At 43.9% G+C, this 27,393-nt stretch overlaps 1 protein-coding gene and 1 non-coding gene across 3 annotated transcripts in view; both read left to right on the top strand.

The window, feature by feature from the left end:
- Nucleotides 1-15,575, top strand: part of CYGB (cytoglobin) — a 51,804-nt gene extending 36,229 nt beyond the window's left edge. For both annotated transcript variants that reach the window (XM_035104552.3, XM_035104553.3), the window contains exon 4: nt 12,943-15,575. In XM_035104552.3, the coding sequence (XP_034960443.2) occupies nt 12,943-12,994 (52 nt within the window). In that variant the 3' untranslated portion in view covers nt 12,995-15,575. The remainder of the gene's footprint in view (nt 1-12,942) is intronic.
- A 10,848-nt stretch (nt 15,576-26,423) lies between these two features.
- TRNAI-GAU (transfer RNA isoleucine (anticodon GAU)) lies at nt 26,424-26,497 on the top strand. Its single transcript has one exon. It is a non-coding gene; the product is annotated as a tRNA-Ile (tRNA).
- The last annotated feature ends 896 nt before the right edge of the window (nt 26,498-27,393 follow it).

Raw genomic sequence — 27,393 nt, 5'->3', positions numbered from 1 at the left:
TCTGTTTCACTCTGTGCTCAGTAGATAAGTCATAGATTGCATCATGCCATGTTTACTCTGCTTAATGCCTTGCATAGTTCTCGTGGCGTGAATCTAACACACTTTGACTTGAACTAATTGGATTGTCCAAGAACCCATAGGCTGTGATTACTCAAGCAAATTGCAGCACTCGGGAGGCTAGAGAATACTCTCTTTAGTCTTTTAACTGTGTAAAAGAAAGTTGGATTTTCGTTCATTCAGTTCAGCAATGATCAAGGTAGGAGCTATGCACACATAATCCTAGCTAAATTGGAAATTGTAATTACAGGAAATCTTGGGGAGAAGAAAAGGCTAATGAGTAAACCCTACACAAACCTGGAGTGGACAGTCAAAACGGTGCCTTGTATGCCTCCTTCCAGCAATTCCTGCAGCCAAGCTTGTGCCAAATGTATTGCTCTGCTTTCTTTTTGGACCACATTAGTGAGGCCGGAGGGGAGGGGCTTGCATCCCAGAGAGATCACTTCAGTGCTGCTAATGCAGCAAAAATAATGTGTGAGGCAGCAATGATGAGTTACTGATCTCTGCAGTCACAGCGGGTGCTGTGATTCTTCTTCACCAGTTTGGCTTCGCCCTCAGAGGTGGACTCCATTGTCTCTCGAGACAGATGGATTCAACTCTTTGAACTCTCAAATATTTTCCATATATTCCCCACATGTTTCCTGTGTGTCTTTGATGCCCAAAGATATCAGATCTCAATCTTTGAAATTGACGGTTGACATATGGCAGCATTAGATGAGATGAGAGAAGATTTAGTGTTTGGCAGCTCTTATAGAATGGTATGTCATAATGGGTTTTAACACTCTCAGCACTTTCTGCCCCAGCTTGTCTACCAACGATTTTCTATGCATCCCCCTTATAAAACCTCGGCCACTCTATCAGATTTTGTAACATATTCTAGGGAGTTCACGATTCACAAATTGGTCAACAGGTCACCTGTTGTTCCCTGATAAGCTGGTTGACTATTGATGGGCACTAGGTACTAGAATCATATTCAACATCTGCCCTTGGTATAAGCTTTCATGTGCATGCACACAAAAGCTTATACCAAGAACAAACTTAGTTGGTCTCTAAGGTGCTACTGGACTATTTATTTATTTATTTATTTATTTCGGCTGCATCAGACCAACACAGCTACCTACCTAAATCTAGAACATCCGCCCTGGTTACTGTTTTATTTCTGAGCCCAACTCAAAATTCTGATTTTGATCCATTCACTGAGACAGGCAGACAACAATTTCACTAGGTTGTCTTCTTCAAAGTGCAATACTTTTTCAGCAACAGCCTCTAGAATCTGTCGTCTCCTTGTGTGCATTATTATTAATTATTATTATTATTATTATTATTATTATTATTATTATTATTATATGTTTTTCTTTCTCCAGACATTCAGAGACTAGGAGTTTTAAGGATATGGCTTGTTCTGTTTTTCTTTTTCTTTTTCCCTGTGTGGCTTGATTTGCTTTTACATCTACTTTTATTCATGTTTTTTCAGATATGTTAATAATTGATACTGTATAATGTACACTTTTTGAAAAATGCCCAAGCATAAAAAGTGATACATAGATCTAGTAAGTCTACAAAACATTTAAACAAACAACTACAATTTTAATTTTAGAATTAAAATGCCAAAAAGTCTTGTACCCCATGAAACTGCTGTCAGAGAACTTGAAGAATGCCTGCATTTATTAATTACAGAACATTTTAATTCTGCAAAGTGCTTAACAATCCTTGTTGCTGAAAATTATAAGCAGATCCCCATTATAGCTTTTCCCTTCTTGATCTTCAGAGCAGAATATTGATCACTCATCATGAATTTACGAATGGAAGAGGTGGCTTCCAAATCAGCTTTCAGTCAGAACTGTCACCTCTGAACAGGTGTTTGGTGCTGTGACTCAATTCCAACAATGCAACTAAAATTACTTACCCGCTGTGACAAATCACTTAGCTGAGACATTCCTCAAAACATCACCTGTACTGAGATGCTGAAGTATCTTATTTTATTAGAAATAAGTAGTTAAATAGGTAATCAACCTTTTAAAGAACCCTGCATAGGAATACACAAACTGTGATTGTTGACATCCACCAGGATTGCTAATTTCCATGCTCTGTCTGGCATCAATTGAAAGAGGCTGTCCTTACTGCTTTGCATGGGTTTTCAAAATCCTATTCCTTTGGTTGCAATATTTTCCCACATCACAGCTGCTTTTAAACAAACAATGAAAAGGTTGGCAGCATTAAAAAAAAATACTGTATATTCCTGCGTATAAGGCTACTTTTTAACCCAGGAAAATCTTCTCAAAAGTCGGGGGTCGTCTTATACGCCGGGTTGTATTTCTTATACGGCGAGTATATCCCAAACTCTATATTTTAACTGGAAAAGTTGGGGGTCGTCTTATACGCCCAGTCGTCTTATACACCAGAATATACTTAGTACCATGTTTTCCCCTCCCCCTCATTTGTTTGCTCTTCTTTGAGGGCTGTTTGCTGCATGATCAATTAGAGATGGCATGATCTTTAGTGCCATTTTTACACAATCCCAGCCAGTCAAGGTTCATGGGATTGGTGTAATGATGTCATAGCGTGCGCACACACACACACACACACACACACACACACACACACACACCAAAAATGCCTGGCAGCCAATGCTTCCTGCACTGACATGTAGCTAGCCAGGAGTGGCATGTAGCTAAGCAGATCAAGCTACATGATGATGCCACAAAGCCAGTTCAGGGTGAGGGCATTGCTTCCTGCCCTTACTCTTAGTAGGCAAATTCTTTTTACCTGTGTTCACTGTCCATCTACAGTTGCCCAGTGAGGCATTATTATTATTTTCACACATACTGGATCCATTCCTAATTGTAGTAGATCCTGCTAATGCCCATTTCATATGAAGAAGGAACAGTATGGTGGAAATGTAACTGTTTGGTGATGTGTTGTGTGCAGTGGCGTGTTACCTAGTCTAGTGATATTCACCCTGCCTCTGCAAACATATACATACCTTTTCTTGCTCTGCTGAAATCTCCCAGATCACTATGACAGCCTCTGTACATGAACTGCATACTAAATGAAGCATCCTCCATGCACTGTAACACTGCTTTTTGTTTTCATGAACTGGGACACACACAAAAAAGGCATAACAAAACATATCCAATGTTGCTGGAAGTATGCATTAAGATCAAAAGAGCTGGAGTTAGGGACAGGGCCGTCTTACCCATAGGCGCTAGGGGTGCGGGGCACCCGGGTGGTGGGCTCTCAGGGATGCCAGGCTGAGAGTCCGGGGGCCGAGAGTTGAGTCCGGGGGAAAAACCGCCTGTCAGTCAGAGCGCCGCGGTGGGCTCTTCTGCTCTGCGCCACGAATTCGGGGGCAACCAAGCCAGCAAGACGCTAAGGCGGCCGGCCAGCTCCGCTCTCCTGAGTGCCTGGGACTGGGCAACCGGGGGGGGCACCAGGAAGATCTTTTCAGCCCGGCACCGCATATGTTTAAGACAGCCCTGGATAGGGAACAGCTGAAGCAAGCCTAGAGCAGAATGTGGGTGCCACAGCATGTTGAGTGACTCCTTAACACTTTCCCAATCTATCATACAGCATGCTTTGGCTAATTTAGGTTGGTGAAGTACACTTCCCAGCAGTGGTTGCATTCAGTGGACTAGAGGGACTAGTCGAGCCCCCTAAATGTCCACCTGGTGCCTCCTTCCTAAAGCCTGAGAGGATTCTGCTTGGCTTAGAGAGGGAGGCTGGTGCTCCGACAGAGTCCAAGAGCCCTCCCGCCACATAAAGCCCTAAACTGCTTCGGCTCAGAATACCTGAAGGAGCATCTCCACCCCCATCGTTCAGCCCAGACACTGAAGTCCAGTGCCAAGGGCCTTCTGGCGGTTCCCTTCCTGCGAGAAGTGAGGTACAGGGAATCAGGCAGAGGGCCTTCTTGGTAGTGGCACCCATTCCCGTCAGATGTCAAAGAAATAAACAACTATCAGACTTTTACAAGACATCTGAAGGCAGCCCTTTTTAGGGAAGTTTTTAATGTTTGATGTTTTATCATGTTTTTAATATTCTGTTGGGAGCCACCCACAGGGCAGGGTAAAAATGAATTGTTGTTGTTGTTGTTGTTGTTGTTGTTGTTGTTGTTGTTGTTATAAAAAACCTCTCATATACATGCCTAGAAAGCAGAGATAAGCAAAAGTGTGGATGAGCCCTGAATGTCATGGCAATGTATTAAATAATCCCAATTGAATGAAAAGCCATTTTAAAAAATTAGAAAAATGAGTATGTGCCAAGCATCCCAATATCTTTCTGTGTATTGGGCAGGAAAAAAGGAAGGTGGGAAATACTGACATTAGATTATATTTCTGAAAAACAAAAGGCTGTAGATCCAGGTAAAGGAGGCAGATTAAACTTTGTAGCCCCTCTGGGGTTATGGTCTTGGGGTTCAGTCCTCACCTAACGAGGATGACTCCTCTGATGCTCGTAGAACTCCTTGCATCAAGCAGTAATCTAATTTTGTGGTTTCAAAATTAGCCTCTGCCCCTCCCAGCTCCACTAGACAAGTCATGGCAACCGCCATCTGTTTTCACATGTTATTCATCAGCACCTCAGCTGAAAAAGAAAAGAAAGGAAAGGAAAAGGAACCCGATTCACCTTTCCTTGCGCCTTGTCCCTTGCAGAAGGGCATTGGGAAGAAATGGAAAAGAGGCCTCAGAATGTCAGAGATAGGCAGTAACAGATGGGCATGCAAGCAATGTATGTCTCAAAATTCAAGTTAGTACCAGAGAAATCCCTGTGGAACAAAGATCAGAGGAACAGGGTATGCAAAGAGTGGGAATCAGCCCTAGTGCGGCTCACTCAAACCCCAGGCTTTACCCATTTGTAGACAGGTCTTGGGAGTGTTCAGAAAAGGAACCAAGTGCAAATACGCACTAGGAGTTTTGTCACCATCCCATTTCCCCTTTCAGAGGAATGAGGCTCTTTTCCTGCTTCTCAAGAGGTTGCTGTAAAGATCCTGTTTTCCATCTTGTTCCTTTCTTTGGTCAAAATGGTCAGAAACACGTGTTGAATCTCTTTCCCCCTATGAGGAAATGTTAACAACATTTGGACCTTTATAATTTAGGAAGGGAAAGGTAGATATTGATAAAAGAGGGAAATCCCCCCCCCCAAAAAATCTCTCCTCATACTTGAATCAGGCCATCAAACAAAGCTGAATGTTGGAAGATTCGAGACAGACATAGTACTTCTTTCCCCAGCACACAGTTAAACTATGGAACTCACTCCTGCAGGAGGCTGTGATGTCCACCAACTTGGGTGGCCTTAAAAAGGAATTTAGAGAAATTCACGGAGGAGAATGGTAGCAATGGCAACTAGTCTTGATGGCTGTGTACTGCTTTTAGGTTGTTGCTGTTTTACAATCAAGCGGTATATGATTCCTGTAATAATAAATAAATAAAAACCTATCAGAAATAAATACTTCCAGTATAGGAAGCAATATGATACAGTCATGGGAACAGAACTCTGAAGTAGATGAGCCTTTGGTCTGGTCCAGCAGAACTTCCTGTGTTCTTAGGATTTGTTGTTGTTTAGTCGTTTAGTCGTGTCCGACTCTTCGTGACCCCATGGACCATAGCACGCCAGGCACTCTTGTCTTCCACTGCCTCCCGCAGTTTGGTCAAACTCATGTTTGTAGCTTCAAGAACACTGTCCAGCCATCTCGTCCTCTGTTGTCCCCTTCTCCTTGTGCCCTCAATCTTTCCCAACATCAGCGTCTTTTCCAGGGACTCTTCTCTTCTCATGAGGTGCCCAATGTATTGTAGCCTCAGCTTCAGGATCTGTCCTTCCAGTGAGCACTCGGGGCTGATTTCCTTCAGAATGGATAGGTTTGATCTTCTTGCAGTCCATGGGACTCTCAAGAGTCTCCTCCAGCACCAAAATTCAAAAGCATCAATTCTTCGGCGATGTTGTCTAGGTTTGTCATTGCTTTTCTCCCAAGAAGCAGGCATCTTTTAATTTCGGGACTGCTGTCACCATCTGCAGTGATCAAGGAGCCCAGGAAAGTAAAATCTCTCACTGCCTCCATTTCTTCCTATTCTATTTGCCAGGAGGTGATGGGACCAGTGCCCATGATCTTAGTTTTTTTTGATGTTCTTAGGATTATTATGGATAAATTTGAAGGCAGCATGAGATGTATGGCCATTTTGACCCTTATCTCAAGTCAATGACTCTATTACCTTAAGTCAGGCATAGGCAAACTCCGCCCTCCAGATGTTTTGGGACTACAACTCCCATCACCCCTAGCTAACAGGACCAGTGGTCAGGGATGATGGGAGTTGTAGTCCCAAAACATCTGGAGGGCCAAGTTTGCCTATGCCTGCCTTCAATTGTTAGTCTCTAGAATGAAGGTAGCTTTTGGTCAAGAGTTCTCTGCTACGTCCCCAAACCACTCCAGTCATTCCTATCTCATCCAGATAGGATCTAAGCTCCTGTTACATTTCTTCAGCAGCAGAATTCCCTCCACCGTTTTGTGTTTTTTTGCAAGGAGAGGAGATTTAGTGGCTCAAAGTAATTCAAAAGTGATCGCTTGTTTTGTTCTCCTTCCCCATGTGTCCCCGATCTTGTCTTCTGCAAATGTAATAACAGATTGTACAGCCAAAACAAGTGAGTGAGTCAACAACAACATCTTGAAGGAACCATCAGGGAAGCTTAAAAAGCTGTGTAGCATTAGTAACTATCCAGTTAAACCTGAATTCTCACTTATCCCTGTAAGGCTGAGGGGGGTGGGTAGCGTTTCCATACATGAATGTGCTTAATATGCAGACCCAATCCTTGGGGTCCTCACCACATCCTGTGTATAGTTTCAACACAAAGAGGAAGCAGATTAACATCAAAAGCTCTCCCAAATGGCTGTGGCCAGCAAGACTTTTGTATGGATGGGAACAAGAAGGCTCCAGGGAGCCTGTATTAGCAATTTGAAAATTGTTCTCATATAAACCACTGGTTTGGATCCAGCTAGGATCAGGTCAATTTGCATCACATGTTTTCATGCGGTTATCATCTCCGCCACAAAATTCTGCATCCCAGGCATATTCTGCCCACACATGACATCCTGCCTATTGGCTAGCAATGCTGCAGTGCACATCACCACGCCCCCGGAGCTGCTAACCACAGAGAGTGGGCTGAAGAGGTTTCACAGACAAGTGATGCACATCCATGCTCTGGATTGGCAAAGCCAATCATCCAAAAGCTGAGCTGATGATTGATTAGTGATCAATAAATAGAGAGGGCGTAAAGTGGGCCTCCTTAAGCGGCAGGGAATAAAAGATCAGGGCGATATATTCCTTACTGAGCTCTTCTGCTTTAGTTTTTGCGTAGGTTGTAGTTCATTCCATTCCACCCACTCTCTCCAAAGCACTTTTATATAGTCGTGTTGGTTTGCAGTACAGTTACTGATTTGCTGTCCAGGGGCAGCCTGCCATTTCTGATGGGCTCTTTGCTTTAAAAACCAAACCAAACCTATAGAAGCCCATATATATGCAGGCAATCTCCTTTTTTCTTCTTCTTTTGCTGCACTACCCTGTCATGAGACAAGTGCAAGTATGGTCATCCAAGTCGTCAATCTCGGTTGGAACCACATGCGGTTCACAGAATTATCTAATTATTAGGCACGGCATTTTGGAACTTGGACCAGTGCCTGATATTCATAACTCCTACAACACTTTAAGATTTATTTATTTATTTATTTATTTATTTAAATACCACCAATTCGTTTAATAAAACAAACCCAGTTTGCATTTACACTGTTTATCGGGACTAGGGGGATTTGTAGACCATGTAATCCAGGCATCCCCAAACTGCGGCTCTCCAGATGTTTTGGCCTACAACTCCCATGATCCCTAGCTAACAGGACCAGTGGTCAGGGATGATGGGAATTGTAGTCCAAAAAATCTGGAGGGCCGAAGTTTGGGGATGCCTAATCTAATCCAATGGATAGCTGTATGCAGGAGGTCCCAAGCTAGGGCATCCCCAAGAGATTGCTTGGGTTATGGGATGGCATATAAATGTGTCCCTATGCCGTCATGGGTAAATCATAGGCAAATCACCATGAATGAAAAAGAAATCTGGTGGGGCCCTAAAATAGTTGTGTTGTTAATCATCTTTCCTCAGTCAAGTACAGTACTGTACAGCATAAGCTGAGAACCCAGATTAAACAGAAGAATAAATAGTTAACCTATTGCATACCCTCCAACATTTCTCTGATGAAAATAGGGGTGTCCTGTTCAACAACAACAATAATTTTATTATTTATACCCCTCCCATCTGACTAGGTTGCCCCAGCCACTCTGGGTGGCTTCCAACATATATAAAAATATAATAAAACATATTTTCAAAACTCCCCTGTATAGGGCTGCCTTCAGATGTCTTATAAAGGTGGTATAGTTACTTATCTCCTTGGCTTGGGCATAACCCCAATACCCACCAACATTTCTCTGATGAAAATAGGGACAGCCTACCATACCCTCCAACAATTCTCCAAGGAAAAGCAGGACAATCTGGGGTCAAATCAGAAACCAGGATGGCTTCTGTAAATCTGGAACTGTCCCTGAGAAATAGGGACACTTGGAGGGTCTGCTAATGATGTTAAAATCAATACTCCACCAGGACTCAAGTATAGGCACATCAGTTATGGGTGGTTTGGGGGATCAGCTTTCTGCTGTCATCCTGAAGCCATTTTGCTTTGCTCTGAAGATACAAGTAAGAACAAAACTAAAAAGTGAAAGTCGGGATGGGTTGCATATAATAGAGGGATTGCAGCATGCAAGAGAATGTCACATTCAAGTGCCCTCAGGCTTGTACTTAGAATTCTAAACTAAAAATACTTGTTTCTGTTTGACCTGCAAACCCAAATTCTGCAAATTAAACAAAGCATGCAAATGGCATTGCATAAATATACCAATTTGCGTTCTTTGTTTGGATTGCAGAACATTTGCCAAGAACTGTACGGTGGCGGACACAAAAGAATGGTCGAGAGGAATTAAGGGCAAACTACTAGGCTTCCCGATCGGAAGGTCGGCAGTTCGAATCCCCATGACGGGGTGAGCTCCCGTTGCTCAGTCCCAGCTCCTGTCCACCTAGCAGTTCGAAAACACGCCAGTGCAAGTAGATAAATAGGTACCGCTCTGGTGGGAAGGTAAACGGTGTTTCCGTGTGCTGCTCTGGTTCGCCAGAAGCAGCTTTGTCATGCTGGCCATATGACCCGGAAGCTGTCTGCGGACAAACGTTGGCTCCCTCGGCCAGCAAAGTGAGATGAGCGCCGCAACCCCAGAGTCATCCATGACTGGACTTAACTGTTACCTTTACCTTTTTACGTGTTACACACAGATGCATGTGCGAAGCCTTTCTCTCGGGAAAAGCCAGCCTGCTTCCTCCTGAAAAACTCCTCAGCTGCTCCCCACCCCCCACCCCTTCAGCAGATTTAGATTTACCTTGCAAATTGCCTTTCCCCAAGAAACTTTGCAAGGGAGAGCAGCTGTAACTGTATAGTTTCACCCTCTTCATTGCTAATTTATGCAGGACATAAGTTTTAGATGAGTGGATGAGCATGATCATCCTACAGTCAATTATTGATTGGCATCCGTGGAAATTCTGCCCTCACTGCATTTCAGTCATATGATAAATACACCGTGAGTTGGACCTGCAGTTTCAAAAACCTAACCATAGAGAGCCAATGTGGATTGTGGTTGGCATGTCAGACCAGAGCCTGGGAGATCAGGGTTCGAATCTCCACTCGGCCATGAAGCTCACTGGGTGACCTGGGGCCAAGCGTACCCTCTCAGTCTGACCTACCTCACAGGGTTGTTGTGGGGATTGAATGAGGAGGGCGAGAACCATGTATGCCAGCGTAAGCTGCTTAGAGAAAAAGGTGGGGTGTAAAAAAAAAAATGCCTGTTAAGCAACTTTGCATAGACCAGACCCATAGCCAGCGTAAATAGGTTGGGCTTCCTCAATTAAAGCAGAGCTCCAATAACTTACGTCAATGGGTTTTCCACCCCGACATCCTCTTAAAGAAATGAATGAAAGAAAGAAAGAAAGAAAGAAAGGTTTTCTGCAGTGATACCAGGGCAGGAATGTGAACTGGCCTCGTCTGTCTCTTCTTCGTCTGCTCAGAGCAATATCGTATATCTGAGAAGCACTTAATATAAACTGTCACCTTGGACTAAGATTAATTCCCCAATGTTTGACAGCAAATGGATTAAATAGAAAGGGGGGGGGAGGTAATCAAAGGGTATAGACCAGGAAGCAAGCCTATATTTGACATTTGGGGGGGGGGAATATCCAGGGACAGCTTTCAGCATAATTTCTTGTTACTTTTTTTTTTAAGAGTCACTAAAAAGATGAATTTTTTTGTGGCGTGTGGGCAGTTACGCACTTCCTGTTCTGTCCTCCTGAACAGAGAAAGTGGGTTAATGACCAGAAATTACACAGCATCAATCTTCTCATTTCACAGAGAGATGGAGCATGGAAAATTCCATTTCTCCCCTTGTGCAAATCTCTTGCCAACAGCCCCCAAGGGATCCCAGAGTCTCCAAATATAATAAAACAATCAACCTGTAGTTTTAATTGACTCAGCGAGTTCCTTAATCCTCCTCCTCACCACACAGACACACACACACCAGTTCCCTTCCAAAAGGAAATATTCTTGCTTGAATTAATAATAAACTTGCCCTCGTGATTTGTAGATATATAATGTGTTGATTAAAGCCATTCCTTCCCGTGCTACAAATCGGCCAACTGAACTTGTAACATTCTGCATTTCACTATGAAGGAGTAAAATAGGACATGAGCTGTGCTAAATCTAGAGAAGGTCACTGAAAACCGTTGCAAACTTTTATCCACTTATCTGGGAGAAAAACACCACAGATATATTGGTTTTTGCTTCTGAGTACAGTGGAACCTCGGTTTATGAACACCTCGGTTTATGAATTTTCAGTTTATGAACACCGTGGACCCATCTGGAACGGATTAATTCATTTTCCATTACTTTCAATGGGAAAGTTCGCTTCAGTTTATGAACGCTTCAGTTTATGAACAGACTTCCGGAACCAATTGTGTTCATAAACCGAGGTACCACTGTAGAGGTGTGTAGGACTGCGCTGTTAATGGATTGAGTTCGCAGTTTGGGAGTTTCTCTTCGAAAACAGTAGCAGACCCTTGTTTCAGACCCTCTAAGCGTCCCTATTTTCCAGGGACAATCCCGGATTTACAGAAGTCCCGGTTTCTGATTCGATCTCAGAATGCCCCGCTTTGACATCTGAAGGGGAGGGTGTTCCACTATTTTCATGGGAGAAATGTTGGAGGGTATGGAGTTATGCAACCCCTGACCAAGGAGATAAGTAACTATATAACCTTTAGAAGACATCTAAAGGCTGGGGCAACCCAGTCAGATGGGTGGGGTATTATTATTATTATTATTATTATTATTATTATTATTATTCCTATTTTCATCAGAGAAATATTGGAGAGTATGTTGTTTGCTTTAAGAGTGTTTTATACCAGCCTTCAATTTAAGAAAAAAGAAAAGTTTACCACAGAAGAGACTGCTAGACTATGTGGATCTTTGATCCAATCCTGCAGGGCTTTTCTTACATTCTTATGTGAAAGCCATGAAAAACATAATATTAACTAAATTAAGGCAGCATTAAAAACCACCCAACAAAAAGAAATGTAACTTTAAATTATATTTAAGTTTAAAAGCCTGGCCGGGGGGGGGGGATGAATGAAAGAATAGGTTTTCCTGTCAGGCAACCCTTTGCCACAAGTGTGGTGCCACAACTGAGATGTCCTCCTCAGTCATGGACCATAGTCATCCTTAGATGGCAGGGCTGCCCAAAAGATGATGTCTAAAGCAGATCTTAATTCACAGGCCATCCTTACCCCTCCTTCCCCATGAGGAAAAAAGACATTAGACAATAATGGAATGCTGGGGAAAAGTAACTAGATTAATCACACTGTGATATATGATAGGGTTGCCATATTTCAAAAAGTGAAAATCCGGACACAAAAGTTGTTAAGCTTTTTTGCCAAAGTTTGCAGCAATTTACCCAAAAACCAACACTTTTGAAAATTCCACCTGGACATATGGCAGCCCTAATATATGATAATGTATAATGACGTTGTGTTACATCTTGGGACCCTTTCGTAATTTCCTGGAGTTTATTTACATGGCCAAATTAAACTTAAGGAATTGGTATGGAACTGAAAACCTGCCCATATGTTAGCAGCCCCAAACTGGAAGAATAAAACTACTGGCTGGTTCAAGTTTAGAAAGTGGCAGAAATGCATCAACTCACAGAGTTGGTTCGACTATGTGATGGAAGAGAAAAAGAGGGGAAATGTTAGAAGTTAATGGCTGTTGTTGATTGAATTTATGAAAAATGGATATAACATGGATAATAATGACAATAATAGATTCTTCCTATGGTAAGAGTATATTGTCAGCCCTATATTGATTATTGGCGTTGAGTATGGATATAGATACACACAGAGAGTGAGAGAGAGTGAGAGAGAGAGAGAGAGATTTGGTATTAACATTTACAGTCATACTTCGGTTTAAGTACGCTTCAGATTGAGTACTCCGCGGACCCATCTGGAACGGATTAGTCCACTTTCCATTACTTTCAATGGGAAAGTTCGCTTCAGGTTAAGTACGCTTCAGGTTAAGTACAGACTTCCAGAACCAATTGTGTACTTAAACCGAGGTACCACTGTATTTATGAGTGTTAATGGAGCGTTGAGGTGTTGGAATTATTTTACACACCTTAGCTTGAAGGGACATTGCATCTGATCACCTTCCCTGACCAAAAGGAAACCTAAAAAATTGAATCACGAGCGGGTTGTCTCTGTTGCTTTTTCCCTCAGGAGCCCCCAGGTGACGGCGGTGGCAGCAGCGGCAGGAGCAGCAGCAAAGTGACAGAGCCGCTCCCGCAGACCTGAAATGCTCTGTCTCCATGAGGAAAAAACTGGCACCGGAACATGATAGCACCCAAGAGAACTACATCTGTCTCCTTTAATTACATCCTGTGTACATATTAGTGAGTGGAAGTGCTTTATGATTTCTATAGCAAAGGCCAGCAAAGCTATAGAAGGCCGGTTGTGCATAAGCACTCTCCCCGAAGTATAGACAGGCAAATTTAAATCATGTACACTGTGACGGGGGGGAGGGAATATCTTTAATTTCCCCAGGGGAAAAAAATAAATATTAAATAGATCAAGACTGTTAAAAGCTCATACACGTTTATAGCTCTGGAGATTTACAATTGTTGTCTGCCTTGCAGAGGACATTCCATCAAATGGCACTGAATCTGTCCGTTTCCATCTTTTGTACTTAAGGTGAGAATTTAAAGCTCTAGCATTTGCAAGCACTTTTGTGCTCACGCACCACTCATGAGTAACCGTGTCCTTGTTTTGTTCAGAACACTAGATGACGTGTGCATAAGTGCTTGCAGGACCTAGGTCCAGAATTGTATCCGCATGATCCATTCAGAGCCACTTCCTTAGGAGATGCATTTGATCACAGCATTACATAGCCTAGATTCTGCAAAATCTTAACTATGGGTCAAATTCTAGTCTTGTCTATCATTCCTGCTTATCTCTGCTGTTAACTCCTCTAGGCTGGAGTTTCTCTGGAATTATATCAACAGTGTTTCCAACGCTCACTGTTTTGTCGTGAGTCTTGTATTATCTAGTGTTTCCTCCCCCTCACAGATCCAACTCCAGGAGTCATGAGATTACAGGAGAGTCCTTCCGACGAGATTTAGCCAAAGCTTGAATACGTAAAGCGAGTGTAACCAAAAACCAAATGAGATATATGAAAAGAATATGTCGATAAATGCATTTCTAGACATCTCACGAGGCCTAAGACATTCTCTCATGGCGTGTGTGTTTGTGTGTGTGTATGTGTGTGTGAGAGAGAGAGAGAAAGAGAAAGAGAGAGAGAGAGAATATATCATTATTTTTGGCCAATTCTATACTTTTTAGCTCAGACTTCAGGCCCTCTGAGTTCTATAGAGTTTAATCACATGTATGGATCAAATATGCATAGAATTACAATCATAGTCACATATTAAGGCCTTGACCCTATGGGCAGTTATAGCTGAATAAGTCCCATGGAAGTGAATGGGATTTATTCCTGAACTTTGTGCACAGGATAACAGCTCCAGAGTTAGCACCAGGATTGGCTCGGCGCCAGAATCAACATTTCATTCTTTTCCTTTTAATTCATGCTGATCAGATTTTGAATGGTGCAATGTCTGAATTCCATCAAGGTTGACATCTGACCCATGGGGGGGGGGGGATAGCAGCTGGCTTGATTGCTCCTGTGCCTTCGGTAGAAAGTCGATCTGCAAAAATCAGCAGGTGACATGTTTCTTCATGGCATGGAGATGAACATTGTCCCCTGATCGTGTTTGCCAAATCAGTCTGTTCTTTAAAGACAACAAGACCAGGTGTTGTTAAAAGAAAAAAGAAAAAAAAGCTGGCAATCCTACCAGCAAGCCACTTTATTAATATTTACATATTAAGCAACAACAACATGATCAGATAAAGACAAAAGTGCATTAGCAGGCCACTTCCTTAAAAATAGCCTTATTCAAAAGCTATTACCTTTGCAGTTGAGATTTGAAGCTGATCCAGAATTAAAGTATGATCCTATGCCACAATCTAAATGTACTTTAAAGTTAATTTTCAAAGCAGAAAAAGATAGTATTTTTGGAAGAGAGACATACACAGTAACTGGTTAGCCTTTTAAGCAATATACGTCAGAATGTAATTTTCCAACCCCGTGAATTTCAGTACATAACATCTCTTGGCTTCTCTCTCTTTCTCTCTCTCCCTCTTTCTCTTTAATGGCAATGAGAAAAAGCCTGACTGTTATATTTTCCATAAACAGAAAGCGGTTGTCTCTCTGTCTAATATATCCATATCTATCTATGTACTTTTGATGAGAGAGATTTTATTAGAACATGAGAAAGAAACAGCCAAGCAAGGATGAAAAGCAAAAAGCAAAAGAACTCTTATGTATGGACATCATCTTGCCCGTTGTAAACCGGAGGTAGAAAATTAAGAGCAGTGGAAGAGCAGCCTAGGTATTCACTTACTGGTATGTAAGCAGAAGGTAAGGGAACAATTGGATGTAGCTCTTTGCTGACTCTCGCCCAGTCAACTCCATCTCTTCCAAGCCTGTTCTAAACAGTAGGGTCCCTCGGGGGCGGGGGGGGGGGCAGGAAGCTGTTTTATCATTTGAATTGTCTGTTAAAACTGCCATTCACCCCCACCCCACCCCCCAAATGGCACTGTATAAAATAATAAATATTAATACCTATGATTTAACTGTGTATTTTATAAAATAGGCTTTTGGTGCTATGAAAAGTGATTTGTGAACGTTTTCCTCCTTATCGTACTAGATCCTCTTGTTTACTCTCCAACGTACCAATGGATCCCTGTTGTAATTTTCCTCTGCATTATTTGTATGACAATGTATGCTGCCAATACGCTGTCTTGTGGTTTTATTTAATCTTTATACATGTGTTCCTTGTTATAAGTGTCACCATTCTGTGCTTGTTGAGTCTGCCTATATAGTGCAACATCATAGAGTAAGGTAAGGTAACCCAAGGAATGGGCTGAACCCAAGAGTGAGCAGCTAACTCATTGTGACTGTTAATTCTACACCAAGGCTTGCACATTATTATTTTCAAATGCTCTGATCCTTAAGAGTGGAGATGGGGAAACTGTGGTGCTCCAAACATTTCTGGACTGCAGTTCTGGCCATTGGCCATTGCTGGCTGGGGGCTGATGGGAGTTAAGTCCAACATCTTCTGGACGACTACAGATTCTCTGTTGCTGCTTAAGAAAAACACACCAACTTAAGGCTTCCATGAATTGTCCTTAAAGACAATGGAATGAGATGGACTCTTGGGCACGGGACACGGCTGCGTTGGAGCGCTCACGCTCCCCCTTTCATTTGAGGCTCCTTTGTGGCGTCGGACGGCATCGGGGCCAGAAGGATCAGCCGCCGCTTACTTGTTTTTTGCGCGCGTGCCCGATTCTTCCGCAGGGGAGTTCCCGGGTCTCCTGCTACGGCCTCACAGCAGGGTTGAGGCGGCTATTTCCTGCCCAGGAGGGTCCCGCGAACGTCAGGGTCGGGTAGGTACCAGTACCCCCCAACACGTCTTATTTTTGGGGGATGTCTTATTTTTTTTTGCCTTTAAAAGATCGTGCCATGGCTTATTTTAGAGGCACATCTTATTTTAGGAGAAACACGGTACTCTATAGATAATGTCTGAGCAGGCATTCACACTTCAGATGGGGTGCTACATCATAAACTTCCATCCCAGGCTGTGTACCTTGAAGTACATTTAAACCACACCCCTCCAAAATAAGTCCTGAGAACTGTAGTTTGCACCTCACAGATCTACAGTTCCCAGCAACCTTAACATACTACAGTTCCCAAGATTCTTTGGTGGGAGAGTGCTTTAAATGTATGGTGTATATGAAGCCTGGTCAAATTCTATTCTGAGACCTCTGTGCTCCGCTGGCCCATCCGTGCTGATCCCTCCTGCAAATTTGAACCTTCCACCTGTCTATCCTCCCCAGTCCTGTCTGTCTGGTAGTGGGTGACTTAAGAGATGCCTGCCATTTTTAGATTCCCACAATGCCCCAGAGTGATCTGGATGCCAGGGCATTCGCTGAAGAAATTGAAAGGCTGGGTGGTTTGCATCATCTCTGCAGAGCGGGTTCCAAACTGACTTTCCTTTCAATATTTAAACAATTCAAGGCAGCTATTTCATATAAATATAAATGAGATAGAGATAGAGATATAGTGTGTGAGATATATAGATAGATATTCCTGCTATGAAAATGGCAGGTGAGAAATATGAACTGGCATTCAAACCTGAAATATACAACTGTGTCCATTCATACCAAATTGTTCAGCCTTCGAGAGCAGTATCCTGTTACAGACAAATGATTGGAAAGTCAGACGAGCCAGTGCAACCAACAGTTGCTCAGCCAAGAAAATGTTTGATTAACTAGCAAGAAGTTGCTTGTTGCAGTTAGCATCACTTTCCCTTTTATCGCTTTTCTTTGGTATTGTTGTTGAATATCACTAGATGAGCACTCCTGTGCAGGAGTTGAAGAGGAGGAAAAGAAAAGGAAGGTTTTAAAAAACGGTGCAGTTGGAGAACAGCGCCTTTTGCCACAAATGTCTCAAAACATTCAAAAGATGCTGTGACTTCTTCCTTGCCACAAAGCAATCACAATATGTGTCCTATCTGGGGAAAAGTGATCACATTTTCACAGGTGTAAAACACGCGGGCTCAGAAAACATGGAAGTCCCTGCCACTGATGTGGCACTTTGAGAAAAAGCACAAGGGCAGCCAGGGCACAAGGAGTGAGAAGGAAATGTTTTATTTAGGCTACTGCACAATAAATTTATGCAGCTGGTCATGATCCGCATTATGGTCTGAAGGCAAGGGGGCTGCTGAAGTTAAAGGGGGTGGCCCTGAGCAATGTCTGGGTGGGAGACCATGTGTTGAGCTCCTTGGAAGAAGAATGGAGAATATATATAATTCACACACAATGTGCACCATGTAATTAAGTCGTTGGTAATCCTTGACATTAGGCTTGTCCAAAGGTCCCAATAATGAATGTTCTGTCTTGGACTTGACAGATGCTTGTGGGGAGAGTGTGGGGACCCATACCTCTGCAGCCATAAACAGAAGAGAAGCAGCAGAGTTTATGCATCTTACAACGGGAACCGCCAGAAGGCCCTCGGTACTGGACCTCAGTGTTCAGGCAGAATGATGGGGGAGGAGACGCTCCTTCAGGTATACTGCACCGAGGCAATTTAGGGCTTTAAAAGTCAGCACCAACACTTTGAACTGTGCTCGGAAACGTGTACACACACACACACACACACACACACACACACACACACACAGCATGAGATGGGAGGCTCACTGCATCAACACTCCCAACAGATCCTGTTCTCAGATCAGCTGAGGGTGCTTTCAATACCATAGCTTTTCCTTGCGGAGAACAAGTCAGGTCTCCGACCTGGTTCCAATACACTCTTTCACACCTTGATGACATCCCCACCAGCCAGGGAAGGGGAGAAGGAGAGGCTAGTTCCCTTTGCAGAACAACTGCCAACTATTCTGTTTCTGTAGCAACTCATCACACATACCTGGCCATCTCTTTAGCTATGCAAAAGCCCTTCTTCACAGTTTGGCCCCATAACAGTCTCTCTTCATAACCAGTCACAGGGCAGAGTGCGGGGCAAAACCCCATTTAGTTCAAGATCAATTTCATTGCAATATATTCTTTGCAATGAATCTTCTTGCAGAGAAAGGAGCGCGATTGCACAATGCCAAAGCCTCTCCCTCTCCCTGCAGAATAGCTGGTGGTTGGGGAGGGGGCACCCAGAGAGCAAGATGAAACCTGGCCACAGGTCCCATCTAGAAGAACTCTTTACCAGCTGTTAGCCAGCTTTGGACGAGTTTACTCCATACATGCCAATTATTGTTGGCTTCCGTCTGTCTCAAGAGACAATGGAAGATTGCACCATCAAGGGCAGTCAGACTTTTGGGAGAGTTACAGTGCCTGCTGTGGCTGTAGAGACTGAAACGGAAGAGACATGTTTTGTTGCAGCTGGGGCAGATGAAAGTGTCTGGTTGTGCTGCTACAGATGCACCATAGCGTTGCTCCTCCCAGTGGGCATTTCTCCTCTGGTCACTGCTATGGAGTGCAATACTACATATTGTAAGCATGCCAAGTGCCATGTAATGTTCAGCCCACATCCATAAGGTGTTGACCTTTCAGTATGGTAGCATTTATGCTTTGGAACTCCCTGACTAGTGACATTAGGTAGGCTACCCATTATACTGCTTTAGACACCTGCTAAAAAGTTTTTTTTAAATTAAACAAGCCCATCCAGATACATAATTTCACATTTCCTTTAAAATTTTAATGGTTTTATCTGTGAATTATTGACAAATATTTTTTCATTGTTTTGTGCACAATTGATATTTTTTTCCCCATTCAGCCATTTTTTATCTATTTTTCCAAAATAAAGTAAAATAGAAACAAAGCCATGAGTGGCAAACAGCTGACCAGGCTGCCTAGTAGTCAAAGCTGGGTGGATGTGTAGAATAAAGGGTTAAAATCTTTCCTTACTGTTCTGTGTGCAATATTAAGCCACATCCACAATGCAGCAGCCTAAAAAGGCAGCCCCCCCAACCCACTTTGGCAATCCCACCCCATCATTGCTTAAGCAGCTGCCAAGTGACAGAAGGTAATTATTTAGTCCTTCAGCTGCTCCAGCTAGATTAGGCTGCTACCCCTCTTTCCTTTCACCTTTGCATTGTTTGTTTCCAAAGAGACAGCCAGGGATAATTGACTGTCAGAAGGGCAAGGATGCTGAGGAGGAGAGGGAGGGGAGGAGCAGGAAACTTGACAACAGAAGGATCCGCTTGGATGACAGCCACTTTTTAAGTCTTGAACCTATATGCCAATCCCCTTAAGAAGGTAGCAATGCACACACACCCCTCCTCCTGAAGCAGAGGAAGGGTCTGTATCTAGTCCAGCATGGCTGGTTTCATGCCTCTGGGAAACTCAAAAACAAAGCATGAAAGCAACAGCCCTGACCTTTGCTTGGCACTCCATATATTTGCTCTAATTTATGGAAGTACCTCTTGGCACTCAAGACTTGCAAGCTGTGGATAGACCTATCCTCTATTAGTTTTTCCTAATCGTTTCGGGGTTTTTAAAATCCACCTAAGCTCATGGCCACCACTAGATCTTGCCAGTGTACTCTGTCATTTAATGGTGGGTTCTGTGAGAAAAGTACCTCCTTTCGGCTGTCCTGAACACACTGATAATTTAAAACGGGTGGGTTCCATGATTACTGCAGATGGTGACAGCAGTCACAAAATTTAAAGACGCCTGCTTCTTGGGAGAAAAGCAATGGCAAACCTAGACAGCATCTTAAAAAGCAGAGACATTACCTTGCCGACAAAGGTCCGTATAGTTAAAGCTATGGTTTTCCCAGTAGTGATGTATGGAAGGGAGAGCTGGACCATAAAGAAGGCTGATTGCCGAAGAATTGATGCTTTTGAAATATGGTGCTGGAGGAGTGCAAGAAGATCAAACCTGTCCATTCTGAAGGAAATCAGCCCTGAATGCTCACTGGAAGGACAGATTGTGAAGCTGAGGCTCCAATACTTCGGCCACCTCATGAGAAGGGAAGACTCCCTGGAAAAGACCCTGATGTTGGGAAAGATTGAGGGCACAAGGAGAAGGGGATGACAGAGGATGAGATGGTTGGACAGTGTTCTCGAAGCCACCAACATGAGTCTGACCAAACTGCGGGACGCAGTGAAAGACAGGAGTGCCTGGTGTGCTCTGGTCCATGGGGTCACGAAGAGTCGGACATGACTAAACGACTAAACAACAACAACAACAACATGGCAAAATCTGTGTCCTGCCAGATATTGTTGGACTCCATCTCCCATCAACCCCAACCAGCATGGCCAATGGTGAAGCATGATGGGAGTTGAAGTCCAATAACATCAGGAGGGTGGCAGATTCTGCACACCTTATCTCTTTGTTTTATTTAAAAGCATTTATGAACAGCTTGATTTTTAAATAAGAAAAACTTTAAGCAACACACAACATAATAAACAATATCACTGAAACAAAAGTATAGCAGAACACCAGAAAAGCAGTAGTAGAAAAGCATATAAAAACAAGCAAAAACAGGAATTATGGAAAAACAAATAGATGTGAGATGATGATGTGGAATGAGAAAGATTATCTGTCTTCAATTCCCTCTCCAGACCTTTCTCTGAGGAGCTGGTGTCAATGATGCCTGAAGTCTTAATAGCTAAGGGACCCAGGTGGCACTGTGGGTTAAACCACAGAGTCTAGGGGCTTGCTGATCAGAAGGTCGGTGGTTTGAATCCCTGCAATGGGATGAGCTCCCGTTGCTCGGTCCCAGCTAGCAGTTCAAAAGCACATCAAAGTGCAAGAAGGTAAACGACGTTTCCGTGCGCTGCTCTGATTCGCCAGAAGCAGCTTTGTCATGCTGGCTGGCCACATGACCCGGAAGCTGTCTGCAGACAAATGCCGGCTCCCTCGGCCTATAGAGCGAGATGAGCGCCGCAACCCCAGAGTCGGACATGACTGGACCTGATGGTCAGGGGCCCCTTTACCTTTACATTGACCCTGCACAACCCAAGCTATTGTCCATATTCCTTCCTCATGGGCTGTGCAACACTAACACTGTGGAATGTCTGGGCCCAGGAGGCTCGACAAAGTGGACAATTCTGGGTGGATGTTTATTGGTTCATTTGATCTGGGAGATTTATATCTGCCCTGTTCTTCCCATGCCTTTCACATTGCTCAGAGTTGCTTGCTGCAATTAGAAACCGCAGTAGTACAAAAACAAAACAATACTGAAAAGCAAACAAATCAAAGCAGATAACAACTGTGGCTTATTTATATGTCACATTTTCCAGCAAAACATTTATGCTCAGAGTGCTTCATTAAAAGAGACAATAGTACGGTGACCATAATTTGTAATTTTAAAAAAATATCACCACGACATACCACTACTAAAGCACTGGTTCCCAGTTAGTGTCCTGCAGACCTCAGGGGGTCTGCATAACCCACCCAAGAGATCTGTGGCTTCTTGGATTGGCAAAGGAGAGCAGGAGGCAAGCAGAAGAAATGTATCCAAGGAATCAAACCCCAAGGAGATCCAGCGTGGTGTAGTGGTTAAAACTCACCAGCATTTTAGTGTGCCTTCTCCTAACAGGCACATTTTTGCAAAGCAATTCCCCCAAACATAATGCATATTTGCATGTCATTTACACTCAACAGTTGACCACACCTTGGGAAACACATTTTCGTGCACATTACTGTACTTGACTGGATAACTGCATTGCAAAATTCAGAGGAAGTGTGAATTTCAGTTCAGTGAATTTCGAAATATGGCTCTTCCCATTCCTGAACTGCTTCAGAAAATGCTAATTTTGCAGCTTCGCTTTTGAATGTGAACTGAATTAAAATTCCCCTCCCAAAGCAGGAATTGAGCCGCAGAGAATTCAGGAATTCAGGAGCCGCAAGAAGACCGATGGAGCATAGAGGCTGTCCCACGTTCTCAAACCACAACCTTGTTTGGTTGGGGGATTTTTGTGCATCATGGTTTTCCCTTGGCCTGGTGATGGTTCCTCTGTTCTGCCTGTCTTTGAGTAAAGGAGCAGCATGTTTATGGGAAGTGTCAGTGGCTTATCTCTGCACGCTTGTCCGAACCTGAAGCCGAGAAGAGCTCAGAGTGCCACAAACTATTTTCATTAGCACCTGTGATTACAATGTTTATCTACAGCTATCTGTCAGGCAAATTTAGATTTCTCATTTGAGAAAAGGCAGTGAGGGAAATGAACTGGCAAAGCAGCTCCTGCATGCGGGAAAAGTTATTTGCAAAATGCCCCTTGGTGTCTGTTTCCTGTCTCTTTTCAACTGCTACCAGACTGGCGTCTCCCTGTGCTACGTACTAATTGTTGCTGTAACACACAAAGGAATTGCAATTGGCTTTCCACACTATTGGAGATATAGCGCTTTGCCCATGTGTATATCTTCCATCTACCCCAGTGGGCTTGACGTAGTTCTGCAGGTAGAGAAAAGGAAGATAAAATTCACTTGAGTGGCCACCTAAAGCAAAATTTAGGGATCCTTTTTTTAAAAAAAACCCACAATTATTTAGCATAAATCATTAGCACCAAAAGAGATTCATTTAAGTATGCTTGCCGGATTACTGCCTATGAAATCTCAAAAAGCAAAGTGTCGCAACTTTTGTTTTGGATCAGAAGTATAGATGTTTGGATCAGAAGTATAGATGGAAATGTTTAATGAGAAGAAGAAGAGAAAGAAAAAAACACTTGCAGGTAAAATGTCTCCACTGCATGATTTAAAACATAATACTATGACACAGGGGCGTACCCAGGATCAAAACTGGGGGGGGGGGAGGCGAGAGAGGGAAGGAAGGAGGGAGTGAGGGAAGAGAGAGAAGGAAGGAAGGAAGGAAGGAAGGAAGGAAGGAAGGAAGGAAGGAAGGAAGGAAGGGGTGAGAGAGAAGGGAGGGAGGGAGGGAGGGAGGGAGGGAGGGAGGGAGCAAAAGGAAGAAAGAAAGAGGGGGGAAGGAAGGATGGATGGATGGATGGAGCTCCCGTCCGCGCCCCCCCCAGCTCAGGCTGCTCCTCACCCCTCCCACGTTCCTGTCGCTGGCTGCAGCCGCAGAGGGGGCGAAAACAGCCTGATTTCCGGCTGCTTCTCGCCCTCCCCACGTTCCTGTCACTGGCTGCAGCCGCGGAGGGGGTGGAAACTGCCTGATTTCGGGCTGCTTCTCTCCCCCCCCCATGTTCCTGTCGCTGGCTGCAGCCGCGGAGGGGGCGGAAACAGCCCGATTTCCATAACCCGCAGCGACTTTTCCCCTTCAGTTTTTGGAGGGGAAAAGTGCGGGTTGTGGTCCGTAAAATACGGTTAAAAATTTTTTTTGTTTCTGGGGGGGGCAGCTGCCCCCCTGCCCCTCGCTGGGTACACCCATGCTATGACACCTAACCATTTTGCCATTTTTCTATCCCATCATTCCTCCCACGGGAGCATATGAGCAACTGACAAAATAAAACAAGACATTAGAACATTCAAAACATCAAACAGATCCTAAATTTTAAATAACAAAGCAGAAGGCAACCCCCCTCCCCAAGACCACCAATCATACTCCAAAGGTCTGGACAAGGACATGCAGGGGAGTTTTCATATTGTGCCTGAGAACTGCAATAGTGAGAGGGATGTGGGAGTTCCAAAAAAAGGGGTGTCACCACTGAGGATGCCCTGTCTCATGTGATTGTTCTCCTCACTACCACCCATGACAGAAAACAAACAGCGGCCTATTCCACGGATGACAAGGATGAAAGTGTCTCTTTAAAGGGCACCAGTGGCTAAAACATCATACCTGCTCAATGGCTTCTGGTGGTTGGTAGGAACTGGCTATGACATATCTCACCTGTTTGGGTGAAGGCTGGGGCCACACTAACACTTTGGCAGCTGGAATATAGCCATCCAATAGAATCATAGAATCACAGAGTTGGAAGAGACCACAAGGGCCATCCAGTCCAACCCGCTGCCAAACAGGAAACACCATCAAAGCATTCTTGACATATGACTGTCAAGCCTCTGCTTAAAGACCTCCAAAGAAGGAGACTCCACCACACTTCTTGGCAGCAAATTCCACTGTTGAACAGCTCTTACTGTTAGGAAGTTCTTCCTAATGTTTAGGTGGAATCTTCTTTCTTGTAGTTTGAATCCATTGAATCCATATCACCGTGTCCGCTTCTCTGGAGCAGCAGAAAACAACCTTTCACCCTCCTCTATATGACATCCTTTTATATATTTGAACATGGCTATCATATCACTCCTTAACCTTCTCTTCTCCAGGCTAAACATACCCAGCTCCCTAAGCCGTTCCTCATAAGGCATTGTTTCCAGGCCTTTGACCATTTTGGTTGCCCTCCTCTGGACAATTATTGCTAATATTATTTTAAGTTATTACCTGCCCTTTACCCTAAGGTCTCAGGGCAGTTTACAACATTTTAAAATACAACATTAAAAACAGTTTGAAACAGCTAGGGGCTCTGAATACAGGATACTTCCAGACTGTCGCTCTTTTCGAGTGGGGTTCATTCACGTACTGGCAAATTCTGACTGCATAATTGAAGTTGATCGCAGACGCTCCATGTGCCCTTATTTTCCAGGGACATTCCCGGATTTACAGAAGCCATCCTGGTTTCTGATTTGATCCCGGACTTTCCCACTATTCCGTAGGACAGCTGTATTTACACCAGAGAAACGTAGGACGTCCCTATTTTCATCGGAGAAATGTTGGGTGGCATTGAGTTATGCCGTCCTTATGTCAAGGAGATAAGTAAGTAGACAGCCTTTAGAAGACATCTGAAGGCCGCCCTGAATAAAGACTTTCTTTTAATGTTTTATTATGCTTTTATATTTGTTGGAATGCAACCCAGTCAGATGGGCAGGGTATCATCATCATCATTATTATTATTATTATTATTATTATTATTATTATGGACTTTCCCTATTTTCATCACAGAAAAGTTGAAGGGTATGTAATTGAGAGGTCTTAGGCACCAACCCTGCTTTCCCAAAAGATCAGGCTTTTTGCAATAAGGAAAATGCACAGGGAAGGGTGGGATAACCCAGGCCTCGATACCATGTTATCTTGCCTCCCCACAAACAAATCTGATTAATGCTAATGAAAAATCTGACAAACAAATCGGAACAAATGCTCATTAAATCGCCAACTCTCAGCTAACCTCCCTGTGGGCAAATCAGGATGAAGGTTCAAAGGCTCAATAAACGGGTCATTTGCGACTCTCCTCCAACAGGTCATGGAACCATAGAGCATAGCTGCCAAGTTATCCCTTTTTTACAGGGATTTTCCCTTATGCTGAATAGGCTTCCTCGCGAGAAAAGGGAAAACTTGGCAGCTATGGCATAGAGTCACCTGCAAGCTCTTTACTTTTAGGGATGCATGCATTACAAATAAGCCACACCTTGTTTGGGTCCCTGCCTGCTGCTGCTGCTTCCTCCTGAAATTTCCAACCATTCCACAAAGTGGAGACTCACAAGACAATGATAGGCTCCTCATACTCCTATGTCTACGACAGAAGCCACCCCTGCCCCTTATGAAAAGGGCTCATTGCACATCCCCCTCTCTCCTGCAGCAGTCTCCCCGCACACCGGCCCACTGGCTCCCTCTGTGAGAAGCCTTCCAAGCAGCTGGATTGGTGCTTTGCTCAGCTACTGTGCTGGTTATAAATAATATCTTAATCTTCGCTGACAAAACACAGCTGAGGTTCTGGCCGTGCACCAGAGTGAACATCTCCCAAGCAATCAAGTGGAGGAGGGGGGGTCTGGCTTGGGGGGGGGGGTAATATTCAAGATTTTAAGCTCATTGGGCGGGGGGGGGGGGGCGGCATTCCCTTTGGCTGCTCCCAAAGCACCGTTTTCTCTGGAAACTTGCTTGTACGTAAAAACCAGCAGCACATTGTTAATACTGGGCAAACTCCTCTCTCTGTTCCTTCTCTAGCATTGGCTCTCGTAGTGAGCACCTGGCCTCTGAAGCTACGTGCATTCTTCCCAACTGAACATATTCCAAGGGAAATTGGAAGGTCCACACAGATTTGTTGTGTTGCTGTTCATACACAAGGTCAGGCGCTGCAGAATCGGCGGGTTGGAGACTTCTGTCTGTTGCTATCTTATCCTTAGCCTGGATAGCTCAGTTGGTTAGAGCGTGGTGCCGATAACGCCAAGGTTGCAGGTTCAATCCCTGTATGGGACAGCTGCGTATCCCTGCATTGCAGGGGGTTGGACTAAATAAAAAATTATTTTAAAAATCTGGCTGGGTTTCCCAACAGAATGTTAAAAACATGATAAAACATCAAACATTATCGATGATCCTCAGGTTCCCTTCCAACCCTAAAATTCTATGATTCTGTTGTAGCCCTTGCCCTCTTGCAGGAGACAAGAGGCAATAAACATATCCAAAAGGAGGAGGAGGAGGGAAATTTCAAATGAGGCAGCTAGTTTCCGAGGCAGGGTTTTTTGTTTTGTTTTCTGCATAGTCCAGACACAAATGGAGGGAATTCCAAGAGGAGGATTTATCCTTGCTCCATAAACTAGACCACTTTGCGGACCAGTGATTGAGAAGCGCTGGAAACCAATGCTGACAGCGCAAGTCTGAATTGCAAGCTTGCTCCAAGGCAAGTCCCAGTGCCCCCTATATTTAAATGGCAGCCGAAGACACGCATCACTTGCAGACTGGTCACCTGACAAATGAAAGTGCCTCCAAGGACCATTTCATACTTTCACTTACACAGAGCAGACGTTGGCAGATGTCTTCCCAGGACGCCTGCTTGGGGAACGGCAATGCTGACACCACAATCTGAAGCGGGAGAGATGCCTCTGCAGAACCTGGAGTGGCTGCATGGACTCAGTGGCGCCAAAGCCATATGGAAGGTCTCCAGCTTGGTTCACTGAACATGTGCCCGTGTGCTTTCTGATGTGCATCCTATGTGACTGGAAATCAGTTGGCTTTTTGAAGTCTAAAATTGTTGTTTGTTTCAAAGAGGGGACACACACACACACACACACACACCCTACACCATCCACCACTTGGTGCTATTCTATTCTACTTTTATGTGGATTTTCCCTTCCTCTTGCTCTCCACTTCCTAGT

This window comes from Zootoca vivipara, chromosome 2 (genome assembly GCF_965207765.1).
Source record: "Zootoca vivipara chromosome 2, rZooViv2.hap1.1, whole genome shotgun sequence".
In the NCBI taxonomy this organism is placed as follows: Eukaryota; Metazoa; Chordata; class Lepidosauria; order Squamata; family Lacertidae; genus Zootoca; species Zootoca vivipara.
The sequence above is the reverse complement of the archived record's forward strand: the minus strand, read 5'-3'. Positions and strand labels throughout refer to the sequence as shown.